This window comes from Callospermophilus lateralis, chromosome 9 (genome assembly GCF_048772815.1).
Source record: "Callospermophilus lateralis isolate mCalLat2 chromosome 9, mCalLat2.hap1, whole genome shotgun sequence".
Taxonomy (NCBI): domain Eukaryota; kingdom Metazoa; phylum Chordata; class Mammalia; order Rodentia; family Sciuridae; genus Callospermophilus; species Callospermophilus lateralis.
Window position 1 is genome coordinate 38,273,149 of NC_135313.1, and position 18,124 is coordinate 38,291,272.

The following is an 18,124-nucleotide window of genomic DNA, read 5'->3' on the forward strand; positions in this document are numbered from 1 at the left end:
ACCATTTATTGCTTATGAAATTAGACAATGACTAGTAATGCTAATAAACATTTTCTGGAGTCAGAGTTTTTAGACTTGAGCAATTTTAATGCCCAGATATCACTGGAGGCAGTGGGAGTTTATAGCTGACTGAACATTGATTTCATTCCATCGATTTTGCATTTAGATCACTTTGTTAAAGCCTATAGATAGTTTGGAGATAATTAATTTGCTGCAAACAGATTTTAGAGCACTTTAAGAGCATCGTAGATGCAGCACTGTCAATCATAAGACAGACTAAGAATTGTTGGTCAATAGATTTCTGATTAAGCTTGAAACACTTGGGTCTGTATCCAAAATTTAAGTGTTGTCTCATAGAGAAACATTTGGGGAATCAATGGCGTGCTTCTATAGCAGCATGATGGTCCCCTAAGTATATGATGTGTATTTATTATTATGACTGATTAACAACATTGATATTCAAAAAATTTACCTTGTATGATTACACCATGTCCAGATGCAAAGGCTAGACCTGGAAGAAATAACTCTCTAGGGATGGAAATGTGTTACCATCCTAATCATATGGTCTCTTTTTTCAAATGTCCTTTTGCAATGAATCAGGATTTAAAAAAAAATTGTCTTCACTGTCATTTGTATTTTGATGCTATTGTTTTTGAGAATACTCATTGGTATGTGTTTCAGTCACTTGGAACAGGAAATCCTTTGGCTGAAGGGGCAGATTAAAGCCACCATCACTCACTACCACATATTGTCTCAACACTTGATTGACAGTGTGGCTTCTGGTTTTCCTGGAATGAATCTGTGTAATGAGTTTATTTTAAAACCTCTCTAAACGCCGAGTACAAATGTGTTTATTACCACTAATGTCCCTGTATTAATGGCAATGTTTGGTCTTTCCTGGCTTTCTTAGAATGAATAATAAAATTGAATTCTTTGAGTATTATTTCAGATGAGCATTTTAAAATCCAAGAAAGGTCAGGTGGGACACTATTTTTCTATGAATTCTTTAAGAATTGTTTCAGAGTAGTGTATTGCCAGCTGGTGAATAACTTTTTTAAATGAGAATTAAAGGACATTTTTATTTTGTTCCTGTTAGCTTTTTATAATATTTAATTGGTTTTAAATGAAGATAGGCTATGAATCTTTTCAAGTAACTCACTTAGCATGAGTACCTATAGCAGATAGAGGTGTCATGTTCCTGGAGTTGACACATTTGACTGAACAGTGTGGTCCATTTGAAGTGAGGCCCTGGTTTTTCAGGTCTGCCTGCACCCAGGCATAGAACAAGGGGAAGGTTGCTGCATATCTTGTCTTTCGGGTGGTCTGCACTACTTCCCAGCAGTCTAGAATCATGATAGCAGGATGCAATAGTCACAGTGGTCAGTTGTCTGGCTAGCTTACTCTGCCTCTGCCCCAGTTAACCTGGGAATGATGACTGAAATGGACACAAACAATATAAGAAACCACACATATTTGCTGAGCACCAAATCTATGATCATCAAGGATTTGGTTCTATAGACGGAATGAAATAAAGATACCTGGATGGTACCCTGGTATGTTGCAGATGACATGTGAAACAACCAGGAAACAATTAAGAATCACACAACATAGTCCTAACTAATCTATAGGAATTACAGAGAAGACAGTAGAAATTTGTATTTTGAAATTTGAAATATATTTGGAATTTCTTTTGGAATTTCTCAACTTTGCTTGGATTAGTGCAGGTTTTTAATCTCCTGATGATGTCTGATTTCTTTAAAGAAATATGGGAAATTCAGCAAAAATAAGACAAAATGTTAAAACCAGCCCTAGACAGTAGTTAAAATGGTAAAAGCAGATTTTAATCAGGAACTAGTACAATAGGGAAAAGAGACCTTAATATAGAATTGGCACAATTACAAATATAACAAAAGAAAGTGAGGGGAGCAGAGTGGGGGATGTGAGGTCAGTGGATGAAAAGTTACTAAACTGGTAAATAAAAGATAAATAAAGGATAAGGTGATTCTTGCTAAACCGAATAACAAAATTCTTACTGAAGGCAGACCAGGGTGGTCAGATATCCACCTGGGAAGGGGAGGATGAAGAATTTGGTCTGATATTAAAAGTGATCAGATATGGAGAATGGGGATTCTCTGTATACTGAAAGCATCATTTTTGTTAAAAATCAGCTCTACAAAGATGGAAATGGGAGCCTAAGATCAGCACCAGTTTAAGCAGAGGGCTCAAGGGAGCTTGATTAAAGTTTGGTCAAGAAAAGAATCATGGTCAGAGGGTTTAATCCAAACTTCAGAATTGAAGTGTAATTTCCACTCTCCAATGATTCAGAATATATTCTGCCTTCAATTCTGTCTCTTCCAGTGTTATGAACTTCTTTATCAGAGTATCATGAAGGTCTTCCAGTGTACCAGAATTGCGCATAAATTGAGAAAGGCCTAAATTTTCAATGTGATCTATAAATGATTGGTTTCATGTGAAATATAATTTACTTGGAAGATTTTAGGAAAAATATATCAGTACAATAGCACCACAAGTTCCTATTATTGTTCATTATAACAGCATGTGCCATGTACTTACAGCACAATAGAATAGAAGCTTAGAAAGGAGGTAGGACACCCCTGTGGAAACTCAGATATTTTTCAAGAGAGGATGACTGTATGTGTGGATGAGTCTGATATAAATCAACTATTTAGTTTCTTCTAGGTTTTCATAATAAGTCTGAAGGAATTTGATGTTTAGTGTTTAACTTAAGGAAGTGTTAAATAATAAGGTTGTTAGTAATTTAAGTGCATTTACTACATGTCAACTATATTCTCATTAAAGGAGAAAAGGATATAAGATAGGCTGATTCATATTCATTAAGGATTTCAAAACTCGTTATTTGAATTTGGGAGTAAGATCAAATTTGAATATGAACCTTTGTTTGGCTTCAAGAATCTAAATTTCTTTGTTCCAAGGTTTGGAAATTTACAGACAAGCTACAATGTGTTTTGATACAAAAATCATTGTATTTGCAAACATATGCAGTTCCTGGGGAAGATAAGGTAGCATAATACCTGTGTGACACTTCAAATACTTTTTTTTTCCTCCTCAGATGGGGGCAGAGGGCATGGAAGGAGGTGCTTCAGGAAATCTGCATTCTAGGAAGCTGGTCAGCTTTACCTTGTCAGGTAAGAATGTCTTTAATTGTGGCATCTAGTTTGAAAGTCTCTGACTTCAAGGTAGGGATAGTTCAAAGGTAGGGATAGTTCCTTCTTTCTGTATAATCCCATAAATAACATGTGAATTTATTGTTTTGGAATTTTTTGGTCATACTTTTAGGAATTCAAGTATACCTTTTTCCCTGATGAAATTACATCATTAATATAAATTCAGAAATGATTTCTTCTACAAAGTTTTCTTATGATTAAAGGACTATGTGTGTAGTTACTAAAACTGAACACAACGTGCTAATTCCACTGAGGAGTTTTGATTATTTTGAACAATTATGCTTACTTCAGTTAGAGAAAGGAAAATTTTAAAGACTTGGTATACTTTTTTGTTTTTAAAAAGTCAAGGTATACTTCTTTCTATGCAGGAATATACATAAAAATTGGAAAGTGAATAAAACAAGCTTTTGTTTGTTTTCTTGTTAGTTAAATATTCTGGCTGCTTGTGTGTTTCTCATACAGTTGATGTACTGCTCTTCTCTCTGAGTCATGAATTTGGACCCTTTTTCAGTCTGTGCCTTTGATTTGGCTGAAGCCAGTGATTAAAAAAAAAAAGAATAATATAAGTTTACTACCAAAAGGATTGTTTTTTGCCAAAACATCATTTTATATAAACTGAAAATTTTTGCATGAAAAATGTACATATCTATCTATGTATGTACTGCAATGTAGAAAAGGTGAGATGTATTTCATGTATAGGTCATTGTCAGAGAAGTTTGAAAGCCACTGATTTAAAAAAAAAAAAAATGAACTGGTAGCTTTAAAGTCAAGGATACGCCAAGATCAGTATTTGAATTGGACTTCTAAAACAGACGACTGTATGACAACAAAGTCTAACTGATGTCTGTCACAGTAAGATGTTTTGTTTCATTGCTCTGTGGTCTAGTGCTTCTGAAATTTAAATTAGACCCACTTTTCCTGACTGCAGAAAAAATGTTGTGAGTGAAAACAGACGTTCTCAAAAGTGAGATCTTAAAATCAGACTCTTCCACAAGGCATAATTGTCACAAATGACTGAAGCATGCACATCTGTTCATTGCTGGTTCACGTCCCTCCCAGCAGCTACATTTGCTTTTTCATAGTCCTTCTCCCTTCCTTTGAGGCTGTTGCATGTGAAAACCTTTTTTGCTTTGCTTCTCTGGTGAATATCATAAGTTTATACTTCAAATATAATGTAATACAACATGCTAATTGTACTGGCAGGTTATAGTCCAAATTTGGCCACTAATTATAGTTTTCTTTTTTTTAACTGAAAATTAAACCCAGGGGCTATTTATTACTGCATTATATACCCAGTCCTTTTTGGTTTTAATTTTTCCATTTTGTGACAGAGCCTTGCTAAGTTGCTGAGGCTGGACTTGAACTTGTAATCCTCCTGCCTCAGCCTATTAAATAATTTTGTTTGGAATCCTTAGGATTTAAACAACATCTAGGTTTTTAGAAGGACAGCTAAAATCCTGTTGTACTACTCTCCTACCCCTATCTCTCTGTTTTCTGAAAACATCTTGGTTGTTTAGACCTTTGAAGTCCTGAGAAGCTGCAGGTACTAAAATTCCTTGTTATAGTAGTGAACAATTATCTAACCCCAATAGCTCAGAAAATTTAAAGTTCAAACATACCATAGTTTCTTTTGTACAACATGAAATTTGCTCTATACCCATGGGTTTCTTAGTTTACAGTTATTGCCTCATGCTTTCAATTGATACCATTCTAAATATAACACTCACATAGTGATTTTAACTCCAGAGGGGATGCTATTAACTCACCATGGGAGAATGACCATCTGGAAGGTTAAAATTCCTAGAGCATTTCCTGAAAAGTAGAAAAATAGATTTCAGGGCACAGCCAAATGCTTCTTTTAATACTTCTTCTATCATCCCACCTCTCTTCACATGGAGGCTGGTTACCTAACATATGTTTTTATTTCCTACCATATAGTCAGACATTTGCAGATACAAAGAAGTGGCTAAAAATCATAGGAGATGAAAGCAATTCCATAAGGTTAATTCTAGAAGCTTAATCTAGTTGTAACATATTGACTGTGGATGCTAATTTTTATCTGAGAGCATTGAAAGCACTGTACAATGGTTGCCTACAAATATTCTACTCGTAATTATCTAAGGATAAGTAAGAATACAAATAATTGAACTCTACAACTAAAATAAAAATTGTGCTTGAATTAATATTTTAAATCTCTTCCAAATAAGGCTGTAACTAGGGTATTTAACATGTCATACCTTTGTGACTTTAAGTCCTTCTTTGGCCCATCATGTGGTGTGGATATGAACAACAAAACATACAAGAAAAAAGCAAGAAGCAAGAGTACAAGTGAAATGGATAAAGGGAACTAAATTATCAGATTAAAAATGATTGGTATTGTATTTATTAATGAAGATGTGTTTGTACTATGTCTTGTTTCTCATTGTGGAAGATTTTAATATCAGGGTTATCTAACAGTGACATCTTTCATCCCAGTGACTTAATCTTCTGGTGAAATGCTTCTCGTTTGAAGGAACACTTTTTGCAAATGGCTTAGCTCTGCCAGACTTTGCAGCAGCCACTTCTGTCCACATTCCTCTTCATTTATTGCAAAGAAATTCCTTGTCTGGAAGTAGATTTGAATGTCTAAAGTATATCATTCTGCCTCTGAGTCCAAGGCAAGCCTACTCAAAGGCAAGAAAATGAATGTGTAAATTGCATTTCCCTCTCAAAGCGACTTTATGCTAAGTAAAATCCAGTGAAAACGCGTGGCACTATTAAACTGACAGTACAGTGCAAACGCTGCATTTAATAGTGACTGCTTAGTTTATGAAACATCAGCAATAGGGACTATGAGGACAATGAGATTACAGCAGCTTTTCTGAGTGTCTGTCTAGTCCTTTCTTTGTCTCTTCCCTTTCTTGCTGGTTGTCAGGATAAAGGTTGTATTATATTTCATGCAGTGTCATTAACACAAGGTCCTTTGGTTGAATACTTCAGTATTTGCTGATGTATTAAGCTTCCTCCTTCTCCTGCCAGTTATGTGTCACTGGGCAGTCCTCACCTGCTTTCTTCACATATGTCCGGGTCATGAGTTCCTGTGAGTCATTAGAAGCCCTCTCCAGTTTGACCTGGAGGATTCTATGGTCAGCCAGCTCCAGGCCAATTTTCTTCTCCTAAGAAAGACCTTCTATTTCAGAAATGGGTTTGCATGAGATGACCCTGGAGATCCTTTGAAAAGCCAAAGGTTTTGATGCTGTCTGAACCAGAGTGTTTAGGACCTCCCCAGACTGATTCACATAAAGTTACTTACATTCTTTTCTTCCAGATGTTTTCATGATTGCTTAGCTCCCAGATCTACATTAATCCACTGATAATCTCAGAACTGGAGAACCAGGAGGGCCATCTTTTGTTCCTATCATTTTTGTATCTCTTAGCCTGACTATTTTTTTTTTTTTTTTTTAAGTATCAGTTTCCTCACTGAACAGACTTCAGCTAGGACTTTTATGCACATGACAATTTGTGAAACTAAGGTGAGTTCTAGGACATTCATCAAATATTTAAATTACAGACTATAGGAAAAGTGTCTGTAGAACTATTTAAAATAGCAGGCAAGACCCACATCTATGAATCATTTCTGGTCCACTCTTTCCACCTAATATTCTTCACATTTAGGAAACATATATAGCATTTTAAACATGGCACCCATGAATGTGTACTCTGTAGCTTCCTCTCTAATTAAACTTAATTCAAACTCATTTCCATATGTATATAAAAGATTCATTTTTTTTTCATGAAGGAAGTTGCTGTCCAAAAAACTATTTACTAAGGATTTTTCTCAAGACACTGTCTAAAACTCTGGTTGTCAAATTACTACTCTGGGAAAGGTGGTAAAGATGCACCTGCTGACGTCTAAAGGTTCTCAGGATAGGGAGCACAGGGGTGAGAAGTGGTGGTAAAGGTTTGGCTTCAGTTTTACAACCTGTGAGGAAAACCATCTTTGAAATTGCAGCCATAACCCACTTGTTCTCATTTGTCCAAGCAATTATAGCGTGAATAACTTTTGTTGTTGTTTTACCGAATTGTTGTGTTTAGAACCTCTTGTGTGATTAAGAGTGAATTATCTTTGAGCTATTGTTCTAATCAGGATATGTGGATCCTTCCTTCTGCCTTTTTCCATCCCTCCCTCCTCCCTCCTCCGCCTTCTTTGTCTCTCCCTCCTTCTCTCTCTTTCTTTAAAGATCTTAGGGCAGTTGGGCTAAAGAAAGGGATGTTCTTCAATCCTGACCCTTATCTTAAGATGTCCATTCAGCCAGGGAAGAAGAGCAGTTTCCCCACCTGTGCTCACCATGGGCAGGAGAGAAGGTCTACTATCATCAGTAACACCACTAATCCTATTTGGCACCGAGAGGTAAGACGACCCTTAGGGGTCTTCTACTTGACAGAATGTCAACCAGGCTCATTGTTTTCCCTCTGAGCTCTATGCACTTTGAACTATTCATGCCTGTGGGCAATATGGCTAAGCTGTCTAGGGTTCTGCTGGAAAGAGGGTACAATTAGACTGAATTTTTCTATCTCATCAAAGTTGGGTCCAAGACAGCTGAGGTATTTACTTCAGGGACACAATTTAAGGGTCTGCCAAAAGATTCAGTAATCAAAATAAATATCTTAATGAAATAAATATGTATATATTTATTTTATTTTATTTTTATGCAGTATTTAGGATTCAACCAAGAGGGGCTCTACCACTGAGCTACATTCCTACCCCTTTGTTAATTTTTTATTTTGCAACAGTGTCTTGCTAAGTTACTGAGGCTGGCCTTGAACTGGCAATATTCCTGCCTCAGCCTCCTGAGTCATTGGGATTACAGGCACATGACACCATGCCTGACTTAATAAATTATTTTTTTTTTTACAAAATTAAAATCAATGCCAGAAATTTGCTATGAACAAAATTCCAAAATTTTAAATAAGAACAGGATCAGTAATTATTACTTTGAAGAACCTGAGTTAAAGTTTTATTTAAAATTTTGATATTTTTGTCCTAACATGAATTCTTTTCAAATTGAAGGAACTTCTCTGTAGGCTTTGGCAAATCTTTTGTAGATTTCTAGATTTTTGTTGCATGAGCCATTCTAAGAGTTGTCACCCTGAGTGATGGCAGATTGTGTTGATGGTATTTTAGACTTCCTCACAGCTACAGTATGCTATCCGTCATCCTAGTGCCCATATCAAGCAAAGGATTTTCTCATTAGAAATACGGAGAGTCAGAGAATGAACAAAAAGACACCATGTGGTTACTTACAGCTTGAACAAGGCATAAACTCTTCCACCATTTCTCAGGGATCCAAGGCTTTAGAATTTTCTGAATAAACCTTTACTAGCATAGAAGTTACACAGTTTAATTAGATTGTACTCTAAATGGTTAATAATAGCAATATGTTCTAACAATATTGTAGAGGTATTTAACTGGAGAGAGATAATGCAGTAGATCTAAAACCAATTTGAGAAGAGGTGTGGCAAAATGTGTCTCCTGGGCAGTTGCTCTGGTTATCTGAACAGGCAAACATCACTTGCATTCTTATACATGGTTTAAAAAACTACACATAGGATCTCTTAATAAGAAATAATACTTAGAGGCATACCCCTTAATCTAACATATTCCAAAGCCTAGAAGACAGAATTAATCTCAATATAATCTCTAGAAGGCACATAGTGAATATGGTATTGTAATAAGCAATAACTTTATTTCTAACATTTTGTATTTGCACGTTCTTGAGCAGTCATCAGTGCAAGCCTGATAGGGAAGGCTATGGGATGAGATAATCATCTCTCTGTTTTGGATTAAGTAACCAAAGCTTGCTGGGTGTGGTGGTGCATACCTGAAATCACAGCAGTTTGGGAAGCTGAGGCAGGGGGATTCAGAGTTCAAAGCCAGCCTCAGCAAAAATGAATAGCTACTCAGTGAGACCCTGTCTCTAAATAAAATACAAAATAGAGCTGGGGAGGTGGCTCAGTGGTTGAGTGCCCCTGAGTTCAATCCCTGGTACTAAAAATAAATAATCAAGCAAGCAATCAAATAAACCAAAGGTTAAAGTGTTTATGTGACTAACTACTCAAGAGGCAGAAATGGGGCTTGCGTTCAGCTTTCTCATTCTAAGTAAGTGCTTTTTTCCATAAAGCAGACGCCAAATTGCCTGGCCCTTGGAGAACTTTCATTGTTATGACTAAATAAACATTGTGGTGCCTAAGCACCAAGCTGGTTGGCACTATTCACATCACTGCAGTTGTGTGGATTCCGTCAGGGAAAGAGTGACATTATTTTGGTTAGTTTTCTGGCCCTATCTTTTATTTATTCTGATATCAGCTTTAAAAAGGAAATTTTATCTTTTTTATTAATTTATTTATATTAATTAGGTATATGTGACAGCAGAATGCATTTTGATTCATTGTACACAATTGCAGCACAACTTTTCATTTCTCTGATTGTACACAATATAGCATCACACCATATGTGTAGTCATACGTGTACCAAGGGTAATGATGTCCATCGCATTCCACCATCTTTCCTAACCCCCAACCCTCCCTCTCCTTTGCCCGATCAAAGTTTCTCCATTTTTCCCATGCCTCCTCCCTCCCATCTTAGTGATAAAATGAGTAAAGCTTTTTATATTTATTTTATATACTTATCAACTCTAATTTAGATTTCCCCAATGACATTCTTAAATAAAAACGAAGCCTATCTTAACTTCTTGCTTTTGTTTTCTGTCCCAGAAAAAATGACCCCATGAATAATGACAAGAAACAAATGTTTGTTCATATTTGTTGCAGTTGCAACCGTTGTAGACCTACTTATGTTTTCAAACTGAGGTAGGCGGAATCCTTATATGAGGAATCTAAAGATGGGAAAGGCCAACTGTATGAAGGCATAAATTATGTAAATAAAATGCATCTGTTAAAAGAAAAAAATGACCCCATGTGTCTTTTAAACTTGGGTAATAATTCCATTTAAAAACTGTTTTATTTTAATACTTTTTAGGGATACCACAGTACTCTATAGATGTTCCTACTTTAACCACTGAATGAAGGAATATTATAAACGATGTTTTGCAACTTCAAAAATCCCATGAGATTAGGAGTTTAAATGGCTTTTAATAAAATATTTCAATTCATTCTAATCCAGCACATATCAAAATACAGGATTCACAATACCCATAGATTTTTCTAGTAATATGGACCCTGTATATCATTACAATTTAAGAGAGATCATTTCCTATACTGTAAAGTGTTATATTTGTCCTTGTTTTGAACCAACATGTTCCCTGCTTTTGCTTTCAGAAATATTCCTTTTTTGCACTTCTAACTGATGTCCTGGAAATTGAAATTAAAGACAAGTTTGCCAAGAGCCGTCCTATTATCAAACGTTTCCTGGGGAAACTAACCATTCCAGTCCAGAGGCTGCTGGAGCGACAAGCCATTGGGTAATCAGCTCTGACTTCAAGGGATCTTGTTGAGATAAGTTTGTACAGAAATGACTTGGTAGCCCTAGGACTTTTCTTACTGACAAGAAGTAATAACATAATTCTTTTAAAAATAAAAGTGGCCTTACATTTATTAAAAGTATATGGGGTCAATAGCACTTCATTATAATTATGTATCTTTTTTCTAGGCATCTATATCTTTTTCAAGATGTACGTACCATTTGTATTTCAGAATTATATTTCAGTGTTCGATTGTGTTTTTAATGTATTGAAATCTGTCTATAAATCTCTCCCTAGAGAAGAATTTAGTATCAGAGGATACTTACTTTATCCTAATTAAGCCCATCTGGAGAAGCTATTATTTCTGAAAAATAAAAGCAACCTTGTTTGTGGCCTTTCAAAACAAGACCTAGATAAGAAGGTATAATAGTAAGCTCCTAGACATATGCATTCATTCAGGCATCAACAGAATCTTAACATGTGATCCATGCTTTTCTTTGTATGAGTTTTTAGTAAGTTGTGAGTAAAGAAATCATAGCATGTTTCTATTCTATATTATATTGAACATGATTTTACTTGGTAAGTACCAGCAGACTCTAACACATGTGCTCTGAGATGGCACTAAGAGGCATCTGGTTGTGTACTTCTTTTACTGTAGGAGAACATTTTGAACATGTGGTGGTGGTGGTTATGGTAGCAGCAGAAGTAACAGTAGTAATTAGGAGTAACAATAATCACCTAAGATGCTGGGAGTCCACTGTATGTCAGGGGTTAAGTATATCACACTCATTTGCTCATGTAATCTCAACAGCAATGAGAGGTAGATAATGTAATAATACCAATTTTAGGGAAGACTCCTAGGCTAATAAGCAGATGGTGGAGCTGAGATTTGAGTTCGGATCCATCTGCTATCGAAAGAACCTGGTGTCTCTGAAATGTCTCAAGGACTGGCTGTAATGTAATATTACTGTTACCTGTGGAGAGTTGATATTTCATATTCACTCTGCTACTAATCAACTCTTTGATTTTGGTAAATCACAATTTTCTTGGTCTTTAATTTTCTCATCTGAAAATTAAAACATTTGGACCACATAATCTCTAAGGCCCCTTCAAAGCCCAAAACTCAGAGATTCTAATGGAATCTAATCCTCTTGATCGTCAGAGGCAGTGGATTTTGTGGTTGAGCCGTCCGTAGCAAGTCGGAAGATTATATGAAATTCTAACAACCTGATTTGCCTGATGAAAGCTGAGAAATCTCAATTGTTTTTAAGAATAACATTTAGAGCTTCTAGTAGATAATTTTGGAAAACTTTTAAAATTATTTTTAGCATTTATAAAAAGTGAAAGATTATAGAGAGTGAGAATTGACTACAGTGAATATATTTATCATTTAATTTATATAATTATAATCATGTAATTTACATAATATATATGACACTTGGTGGTGTCAATTTTATGTATTCCAGCAATAACAGGCAAGGAAAAATAAAATTTCATGATTGAAAATGTTATTCACTTTCTGGCTTTTGATTTACTCTTTTAAAGAATTGAACATCCAGAGAATTACCAGTCTTGGATTCTATGTGTACTAGAAGCAAGTCCAACATGGATTCATAAAATATCAGAATCATGGATTATTTCTAAGTAGTTTAAAATCACTGAAACGATATATTTCTAAGTAGTTTAAAATCACTGCAACGATACTACTTATTAGCATATTAGCTGTTACATATAAATCTATATTCTGATATGATTATTGTTTTCCATCAAATAATTGATACCTCTTGAAAAATGCTGTATTTGATTGCTTAGGCATTTGGTAGCGTGCTGCTCTTTGAAATTGTTGAACTTTTACAGGGTGCAATTGTAGAGGATGAGCTAGAACTCCTTACTAATAACCTATTTCAAGAATATTTGTTTGAACATGACATTTACCAGAGCATGACTTCTGTTCCTTCCAAAAGGCACGTCACGCTCCTATGCTTTGTCAGTTCCTCTGATTATGTTAGTAAGAAACTGTCTTAGTGAGAATGTTTTTGCACTCATTTTTTCATAATAATATATAACACATTCTTTTTAATTATATATGACAGTGAGAAACAGAATGGGTCAGGGTGAGCAAGACCAGCTCAGCTGCTGAATCCCTGGACAGGCACTCAGTGAATGGGGAAACTCTGGACTCAGAATCTACAGCGAATAGGGAGGGTTCCCTGTACTTACAAGTTGAATAGTTGAGTATCTTGTCAGTTAAAATTCATTTTCCAAGTAAAAAGTCTCACTTGTTAATTAGTTTAATTCATATATGTATATGTATATATATATACACATACACATATGTTATTATATGTACACAATTATATATTATGTGCTTACTAAATGTCAAGCACTGTGTTGGGCATTGGAGAGGAGATAGTGAGCAAAACAGATAGATATAGCCTTTCCTTACAGTTCTTACAAATATTTATTTCCTAAATAAAACTCATCAGTTTTATAAATCTTCATCATTAACACTAACACTTTGCTTTTATTGATTGAGGAGGAGGAGGAGAGGAGGATTGATTTATTTTTAACCCAGAAATGATGATTTTATTATTAAAGGACTGAGTCTCCAAAGAGATGGGTGAACAACTAAGTTGAGAGCAGGTCCAGCTCATGCATTAGTGGACAAATATCAAGCATTTCTGTGTGTTGGGCACTGTCTAAATATTGGAACAAGAGTGGTGAAGAAAAGAAAAAGACATCCTTGTCATTATGCAGATAATAGTCATCATATAATGTTATTTGGATACTCTAAATGGCTTTGAACATACCTATAGTGTCTAATAGTTGCAGATGCCTTTGCATTACTTTACAGAAGAATTTTTGTAAAGTACCAGTTTAAATAGAAAAAGCATTGATATTATTCAAATCAAGGTGGCCCACAAGGCAATATGTCATTATGATGTGTGCTACTGAAACCGGTCTGGAATCACTGAGATGTATGTAAAATGAGGTGCAGTGACTGCCAAGGAGGGGCTTCTGTGTCAGATGAGTCTGTCTATTCCCAGGTCTGGCACTTAATAGTTGACTGGCTGCATCTTAGTTCCCTCCTCTAGAAAACAGGGCTACCATTACCTCTGGTTTGCTAGGAGAATGAAAGGAAATAATGCACACAAAGCCCTCAGCAGAGTAATACAGGGCACACAGTAAGACATAAGTATGGGAAATGAAATATCAAAGCATCAATCAAGAAAGTGAAATTATCACAATGTCATCTCTAGGCAAGAAAAAGAACTCTCTAAGAAAGTCTTGCTTTGAGACCAGAATAATTCATAAGAACTGAACTGGGATTTTAACTTAATATGTGTTCTTTTAAACAGACAATGCCTATTAGGAGTGTACTGAGAAAATAGAGAAGAACAGAGAAATTATGCAGAGTTATGCCAAATAGCTGACTGAATACTCTAAACTGTCCAGGAATGCAGATGTTAGGCAGAGGCATTATGTTCTCCTTCTTAAATAGCCATTAGAGGGCAGTGTGAGAACAGAGATGGTATGATTTGATACTATCCCATTGATTATTTTTTAATGAAGAAAAAAAATCTAATTCAGAATAAGAGTTACTTGCACTCAAGCAAATTAAGTAATTGCATTTGACTTCAATAAATAGACATGGTATTGAAACAGACGGAGAATTTCATCCTTGAGGAAAGTGGCTAACCAAGCCTGGCAGCAAGGCTGAGCAAAAACTGGGCAGACCCAGTTGTGAATCCCTCCAGCACCATGTTGGGGACATGACCCCTCTGGCCCCATAGTGACACATTCTCCAACCATCCCATCAGCATGGCTCACAAGGTGCCTTGAGAATCAGTGATCTGCCAGGCTCCCTCGCAGTGAGGGGCAACAGGTCCACCCCTATCTTTGCAGGTGAGGAAGGAGAGGTGGGTAGTCCATCTGCTCATACCAGCTGGGTTTGCTAACTGCGTATGGCCCTTTCCTGTGTTTCCATGTTGCTCTCTCCTAATAATTTTCTTTTCAACAAGGTTTCCTTTTATCCCTGGCTTTATAAGTAGTCACATGGGCTATAATGTGCCTTATATTTTCTTTACTTATGAGTCTGAAATTTTCAAGGAAAATATGTGGGATTTGGGGGTGCCTGTGGGAATAATGTGAAGGCTGACACCTGTGTAGTAAGGATGTGAGAACCATTTCTCCTCCTGCAGGGATCAGATGCTCAGCTACAACCTTGGCAGAAGACTCCCAGCTGATCATGTGAGCGGGTACCTGCAGTTTAAAGTGGAAGTCACATCTTCTGTCCATGAAGGTGAGATGCCTGTACACATCCATAAACACTTGCTAAATCTTGCTCTGTGGGCAGTTGGCATTTGAACAGAATTGAGTTTGTGTCCTGTTCTGAAAATAAAATAGCTTTCAAATAATCATTTGAAATATGATAATCACCTGCTGAAGTTTTCAAAGCAGAGAGGAAAGCTTGTTTATCACAAAATGTCTCTTAGAATTTCACCTGCATTTTGAAACTAAGCAGCAGAATTCCTGCAGGAGTTAGCATATACATAACTCACATGTCAAACTCACTACGTGCTGTGTAGTCGGGAGTGTTGAAACTCAGCAAGTTGGTAATACCACCAAATGGCGTCAGTGGGATGACCAAATTCTTTGAACCAATTGGTCACAAGACAAAAGATCATTAAAAGTTCATTTGTTATTTCTAGTTCATCCTTACAAATTCTGCTTTCTCATCCAGATGCGTCGCCAGAAGCTGTTGGCACGATCCTTGGAGTCAGTACTGTGAACGGAGATCTAGGAAGCCCGTCTGATGACGAGGACATGCCAGGGAGCCATCATGACAGCCCTGTTTGTGCTAATGGACCAGTGTCTGAGGAAAGTACTGCTGAGGGGACACCCAAGCATTCTTTCAGGACTAGTTCTACTCTGGAAATAGACACAGAGGATTTAACCTCTACTTCTTCAAGGACCTCACCTCCCAGAGGCCGTCAGGATTCACTCAATGATTATTTAGATGCTATCGAACACAATGGCCCTTCCAGGCCAGGAGCAGCAACCTCCTCTGAGAGGGCCATGGGAGCCTCTCCAAAACTAAGGAGTAGTTTTCCCACTGACACAAGACTCAATGCAATGCTTCATATTGATTCTGATGAAGAAGACCATGAGTTCCAGCAAGACCTGGGTTATCCATCTTCCTTGGAGGAAGAAGGTGGTTTGATCATGTTTAGCAGGGCATCAAGAACTGATGATGGCAGCCTGACATCTCAGACAAAGCCAGAGGATGACCACCCAGTTGAAAATGAGGAAACCTCCCTGCACGAAGCAGCTTCCTTTGAGGATAAGCCAGAGAACCTTCCCGAGCTTGCAGATGGCTCCTTGCCCTCAGGCCCAGCCCCAGAGGAAAGCGAAACTGGCCCAGAGTCTCAACCCAGTGCTGACCAGGGCAGCACTGAGTTGTGTGGCTCTCAGGAGGTTGATCAGCCTACAAGTGGGGCGGACACGGGGACTTCTGACACATCAGGAGGGAGCCGAAGAGCCATCAGTGAGACCGAGTCCCTGGATCAGGGGTCTGAGCCGTCCCAGGTGTCCTCCGAAACAGAACCCAGCGACCCTGCCAGGACAGAGAGCGTGAGTGAAGCCAGCACCAGGCCTGAGGGAGAGAGTGACCTGGAAGGTGCTGACAGCTCTTGCAACGAGAGTGTGACCACACAGCTGTCCTCAGTGGACACTCGGTGCTCCTCCATGGAGAGTGCACGGTTTCCCGAAACCCCAGCCTTTTCTTCTCAGGAAGAGGAAGATGGGGCCTGTGCAGCAGAGCCCCCCAGCAGTGGCCCTGCTGAAGGGTCTCAGGATCCCATATGCACTCCGGGTTCTTTACCTGTGGTACAGGTGCCCAGTGGGGAGGAGGAAGGGCCAGCGACAGATTCAGCCACATTACCTGACCAGGAGGAGCTTGGGGAGGTCTGGCAGCGGAGAGGGAGCCTAGAGGGAGCTGCTGCTGCTGCCCCTGAGACCCAGCCCCAGGAAGAAGGTGATGCTGGGGATGCCCAAGGCGCTTGTGAAGGGGCCACTGCCCAGGAGGAGGGCGCTACTGGAGGTAGGATGCAGGAGACTCAGTGCTTGGAGAGAAGTTGTGTTGTTTTCCCCTCAATGCAAATTACATTGCAGTTGCATATGACCTGAATTCCTTGCTGTGGGGTTCTGGAGTTAGCAAAAGGAATGAGAAGGGAAAGAGGGGGAAGATGAAAAATGGAACCAGAAAGAGCTGGAAACAGGGAACAAATGTATGGGCATTTGTTAGGCCTCAGTTCTAAATCAGTATTTATCATTATTATTATTATTATTATTATTTAATACATCTTCTGTGGCTAAAATAAGAGACCTGGTAAACAAGAGGTTTCAAACTTAAATAATGAATTTCTAATGGGTCCTGATACAAAACCAAATAGACTGGCAGCTTCGACCTAGTATAATCTACAGAGGTTATTAGGAAAACCTAAGTCACACCCCCTTCATAAAACCTCAGAGCAGCAGGTTAGTATGTGCTTTGCATCAGTTTTTGTTTTTTTGTCCTGTATAGCATAAGAGATGTCAATCAAGTTAGGTGATACATTCTGACACTTGAAGCACAAGCCAGTGTCTGAAGATGCAAATTTAGACATAAATTTTGCATTGAATCTCAGTGACTGTGGCTCTCTAGAATGATTCTTTTATAATGTTTTAATAGAGATGCATTAAAAAGTTAAAGGGTAATTATTTCATATGCCAAAATAAGATAGACTCAAATTGGCATGGTTTTCTTATTCTATAATTTTTCTACCTAAATTACTTCCTCTTTCTCCCATTTTATTTTTGCTTCTTTCATTATCTTGTGGCCTTTTTGTACCCCAAAGCATTAGTGCATGAGCAGAGCAGAGGCCAGGTGAGTGAGGGAGGAGGAGGGGGACAAAGGGGGAGGGAATGTAAGCAGAGGACATTGCTTTAGAGGCCTGTTCTGAGCACTACCTCCTATTTATTCTCTTTTTTCATTTCTTGATTCTCATATGGGAAATGAAACTACAGAAAACAGATACCAGCCTCAGGATTGATGTTAGATCTTTCGTTTTTTAAATTAAGACTGTTTAACACGGAGAGTGAAAGCAATACCTAGGTAACTTTGTACCTTTAATCCTAGGTTCTCAAGCCAATGGCCACCAGCCCTTGCGGTCACTACCTTCAGTGCGCCAGGATGTCAGCCGGTACCAGAGGGTGGATGAGGCTCTCCCACCAAGTGAGCAGCTGTTGACTAAAGGGCCCACCTTAATCACAGGGTACAAGGGACACAAGCAGATCCAATCCATGGGTCCTAGGGAGGCAGGAGTCTTGGGGTTGCTCCTTGACAGGGTGATGTAGTCTGGAAAATGCCATGCCCTGAGTCTCTTGGGCCTCATTCTGTTGAATGAAAAGACGGCT

The 18,124-nt window shown here is 37.9% G+C and overlaps 1 protein-coding gene across 4 annotated transcripts in view; it reads left to right on the plus strand.

Annotated features, from left to right (window-relative positions):
• Positions 1-18,124, plus strand: part of Hecw2 (HECT, C2 and WW domain containing E3 ubiquitin protein ligase 2) — a 210,027-nt gene that overhangs the window by 81,901 nt on the left and 110,002 nt on the right. For 2 of the 4 annotated variants that reach the window (XM_076866774.2, XM_076866775.2), the window contains exons 4-9: positions 3,092-3,167; positions 7,427-7,596; positions 10,524-10,666; positions 14,869-14,969; positions 15,411-16,769; positions 17,847-17,942. In XM_076866774.2, the coding sequence (XP_076722889.2) occupies positions 3,092-3,167; positions 7,427-7,596; positions 10,524-10,666; positions 14,869-14,969; positions 15,411-16,769; positions 17,847-17,942 (1,945 nt within the window). Of the gene's footprint in view, positions 1-3,091; positions 3,168-7,426; positions 7,597-10,523; positions 10,667-14,868; positions 14,970-15,410; positions 16,770-17,846; positions 17,943-18,124 lie in introns of those variants that run through there. The other 2 variants (XM_076866776.2, XM_076866777.2) reach the window with 2 other exon arrangements.